General features: G+C 35.9%; 1 protein-coding gene across 1 annotated transcript in view; it reads left to right on the top strand.

Moving 5' to 3' along the window:
* Window positions 1–1,914: 1,914 nt before the first annotated feature.
* The window catches only part of CEP83 (centrosomal protein 83kDa), a 19,253-nt gene continuing 17,421 nt past the window's right edge, over window positions 1,915–3,746 (top strand). Inside the window, exons 1-4 of the mRNA XM_010008066.1 lie at window positions 1,915–2,063; window positions 2,407–2,557; window positions 2,855–2,876; window positions 3,637–3,649. Coding sequence (XP_010006368.1) covers window positions 1,915–2,063; window positions 2,407–2,557; window positions 2,855–2,876; window positions 3,637–3,649 — 335 coding nt within the window. The remainder of the gene's footprint in view (window positions 2,064–2,406; window positions 2,558–2,854; window positions 2,877–3,636; window positions 3,650–3,746) is intronic.

Genomic DNA, 3,746 nt, shown 5'->3' with positions numbered 1-3,746 from the left:
GCAGGATACAGACCTGACTTTAAATCCTGAGCTTTGGCTTACGGTTTGATAGTTACATATGGTATCTGTAGCTTAAGAAAGCAAAGGTCTAAGACAGAGAGAAGTACTATTGCTTTGTAGCTGATCACGATAACCCTGTTGGTATGCTTACAAATTCTTAGGGATGTGCTGCCTTGGGTTTTCTCTGTGTGCCAGAGCTTTTTTTTCTCTCACATGGTTTATTGTCCTCAGGATGACTGACCAGTTCTCCTCATTCAGCTATTGGTTTAACAATTGAATGTGTATTTGTATTTGTTTGGAAATTGCTGTTGTCTTTTGTATATCAACAACCACCAAAATTCAGGAATGAAAAATAGATACTGTATTGACTAGGAGGTACTTCAGAACTTGTGCTATTAATGTCTGAAATAAGTTGTGCATATAGGACAGTCTCTGAGGACATTGTTCTTTATTCTGATTTCTTTCCCCTTCTCAGCAAGTTTGGGTGAAGCAGAATACAAAGTTGCTGTTGTCGCTTGGGGTATATTTTCCTCTGACTTTTTCCTGTCATAGTGATGGTGGAAGGAATAACAGGAAAGAAGACTTAAATGTAAGAATTTCTTGACATTATTATATCTTTTAGTGGAATGGGCACTGACATACAACATTTATTTTCCTATATGGGAGATAGATTTTCATATTGCTTATGTAAGTTCAGGGGTTCATAAAAACAAATAGTGTGTAAGATAGGTCCATAAAAGATTTAAGGAGTGGAAAGGTAGAAAACCTTACACATTCAACTGTTTATGTAAAGGTGAGGTGTTTGCAGTAATGGTGAAGATGTAATGTATTTCCTGGTTGCCTTTTACTCTGCACAATGTTATACTTTGTAACTTTGAATTACACTTGGTACACTGCAAACATGCCATTCTTAGGCATCATTCCAGTAATGCCAAAAGCTAAAATGGCAGAGTAGTTGGTTTCATGTCTATGTAGCTTCCCTAAAACTCAGTGACAGCCCTCCCTCCCACGGATTCTTTAGAAGTGTCAGTAATTATCAGATCTACACACCTTGCTTTTCTAAGATCAAAAAGAACTAATGAGGCATATCAGAATACTTCCTCATTTCTCAGCATCTGTCAATTTGCAGCTTTCTCACACTATTCTAATATTGTCATATTTAGCAAAACTCTTTCTGGAAAGGTTACAAGAAACCACCAGATAAACTTTGAAAATGAGGAAGTGACATGTATCTATGATACATTTCAGGGCTGAACTTTCAGCAGGTATCTTCCAGCCTGTTCATGGAACCTTAACTCTTCTCCAGAGGGGGCTTAATAGGCATTCAACAGTGAGAATTATCTGCTCTTCTTCCAGCTGAAATGATGGTGTATAGAGTAGTACAACTTGTTTGGATAGTGTGGCAGACTGTGACCGTGATAAGTAGTAGTAAGAGCTCTCTATGTGACTGATAAATGTGGCCCCTCCTTGGACTCTGGTTAACAAGGCATAACATCGTAGTTTGATTCTTAGTGTACAGCATAAGTAAAAATAACATTTCATGTAATCTGTCAGATAGAATTGCTTTTGCTTATTTTATATTGACTCAATCTCCATATTTAAGTTTATTCTGTGCCTCTGGACAGGCTATTACTTTTCAGGGCAGGCAGAATGAGCAGAGAAGAGTTGTGCTTTCAGTAGAGGTTTCTAACCTGAGTTACAGCACAGCCAAGATTCTTCTGTGCTGAAAGCAAAAGCAACATGTGAAATCTTTGAACTGTGAATGTACTTGATTGCTAATTACATGTCCTTTCATTTGCTCAGGTGACTTAATCTTCTGGGATGTCAGCAGAAAAAGTGGACAGTGTTGTAGATTAGTTATAAGTTATTTTTTATTTTGTCCTCTCCGTACTCAATGTGAACAGTCATCATAAAATGGATGCTTTGGGCAGTGTCCTTCCTCCTGTGGCTGGAAATGGTGAGACGGCCGATCTTCAAGAATTGCATAAACTTCTGATGAATACAAAAATGCGATGTGAGCACCACAAAGCAAACTATCAAACTTTAAAGGCAGAGCATCTAAGGTACAGCGATTTAAGCAGTTTTCTTCATTTGAGCTATTAAAAGGTGAAGGTAAATATTAGGTGGAAGGAATTTGTGTGTGTATAAGCTATTTCTGTATTTAAGGACAGACTTGAGTGTTGTTCATGTTAGAAAATGAACAATTCAAAATACCTTAAGACTTGGTAGATTATGTTTCTGTGATACTTTTAATGTATGTAAATATAGGATAACTTTTCAGTGTATTACAGGAAGAGGATATCAATAGCTTAGTTCTAACGTGGTATTTATATATTTGCTTCTGCACGTGAGTTTTTTGAGCTTTAAGATCTAGAGACTAAATACAAAATGTGTTTTATCCTGTAGATTACAGGAAGAATATACAAAATCACAAGATGAACTGAAGCAGTTGTTAGTTGAAAAGCAGACTGTACATGAAAAATTTCAGCAGCTTCTTGCTGAATATCAGGAGGAGTTGCTGGGTAAAACACAAGAGTTGGAAAAAATGAAGATGCAGGTAAGATAATTTACTAGCAGGACTTAATGAGTTTTAAACCTGTAATAGGGCCATGCATATATTTCTGTTCATGTAACATGTGTATACCTAGCTTGAATGTATTTCAATATCTTGAAATTCACCCAACAGGAGTAATGTTTCTTCTCTGCAGTGACTATGGGTTGAAATTATCATTCTCTTGTTTAACTGAATCTTCCGAATTCTGTTGCATACTATGTTAAAAGTAAGAACATCAGTCTCTGTCTGTGTGTGCTCTCCTGTTGTGAGGAGAATCATCTGCCCTGGTGGATAACTTAGATGCTTAAACCTGGTAGGTTAAGTGACTGGCAAAATAAATATTTGTTTCTCTTTCTTAATTTTAAAAACAAACAAACACAAAACCGAATGGAAAACCCTCAACATTTAAGATAACCTGGATGATGTTTTCTGTAACTGCTTGTTTCCTTAAACTAACGTGGGCCACGTTCTTAAGAAACAAATACGACATTCAACAAAGGATCCCAGGCTCTGAGTGGAGGAGATTCCACAGTACCATAGCTAGAATTAGCTTTCATGGACTTCAGGGTACTGATAAGTGGAAGAAAAGTAGAATAAATTAGAATATGTCAGAGGTTGTGGATGAAATTTTTTAACACCTTTTTCATGGTTGATAGTTTGCTGTATTAACCACATCAAAGCAAACTTGAAAAAATACCATGCAGCATGGATTTTTCCTGATTTTAGTTTCATTTCAGACCAGTATCCATTTATGTTCTGGAGAACACAGATGTAAAGTGTTTTACAAAGAATTGGATTGATATTGCTCATTTTGATTCTTTGGGGTTGGTTCCTTTACTAGTTTAAGTTTTTCTAAACACTGATTGATCTGAAAACACTTTTCCTTCCCTCTTTTCCCCATAAAGAAGATAAATCTCTTGGCAATTCAGCTTGACATTTGTATTGCTTCTGCCAGAAACACTGACATTTTAAATTCTTCAGTTATCTTCCCAGAATAATTTTAGTTCACTAATGTAATATTTTTTTTTTGCTTCTGTAGCTACTATTGGCAATTCTTAAGGAAAACATGGAAAATTAAGCAGGATTCCTAAAGTCGTATTTGAAATACCTTATTCCTAACTACTTCACATTTGTCCCATCACAGTGTAAATAAAACAATATGATGTTATTTATGATACCTTTCTGTCTTAAG

This window comes from Chaetura pelagica, unplaced genomic scaffold, assembly GCF_000747805.2.
Source record: "Chaetura pelagica isolate M959 unplaced genomic scaffold, ChaPel_1.0 scaffold50, whole genome shotgun sequence".
NCBI lineage: Eukaryota > Metazoa > Chordata > Aves > Apodiformes > Apodidae > Chaetura > Chaetura pelagica.
This window is presented reverse-complemented; position numbering and strand designations above follow the sequence as displayed.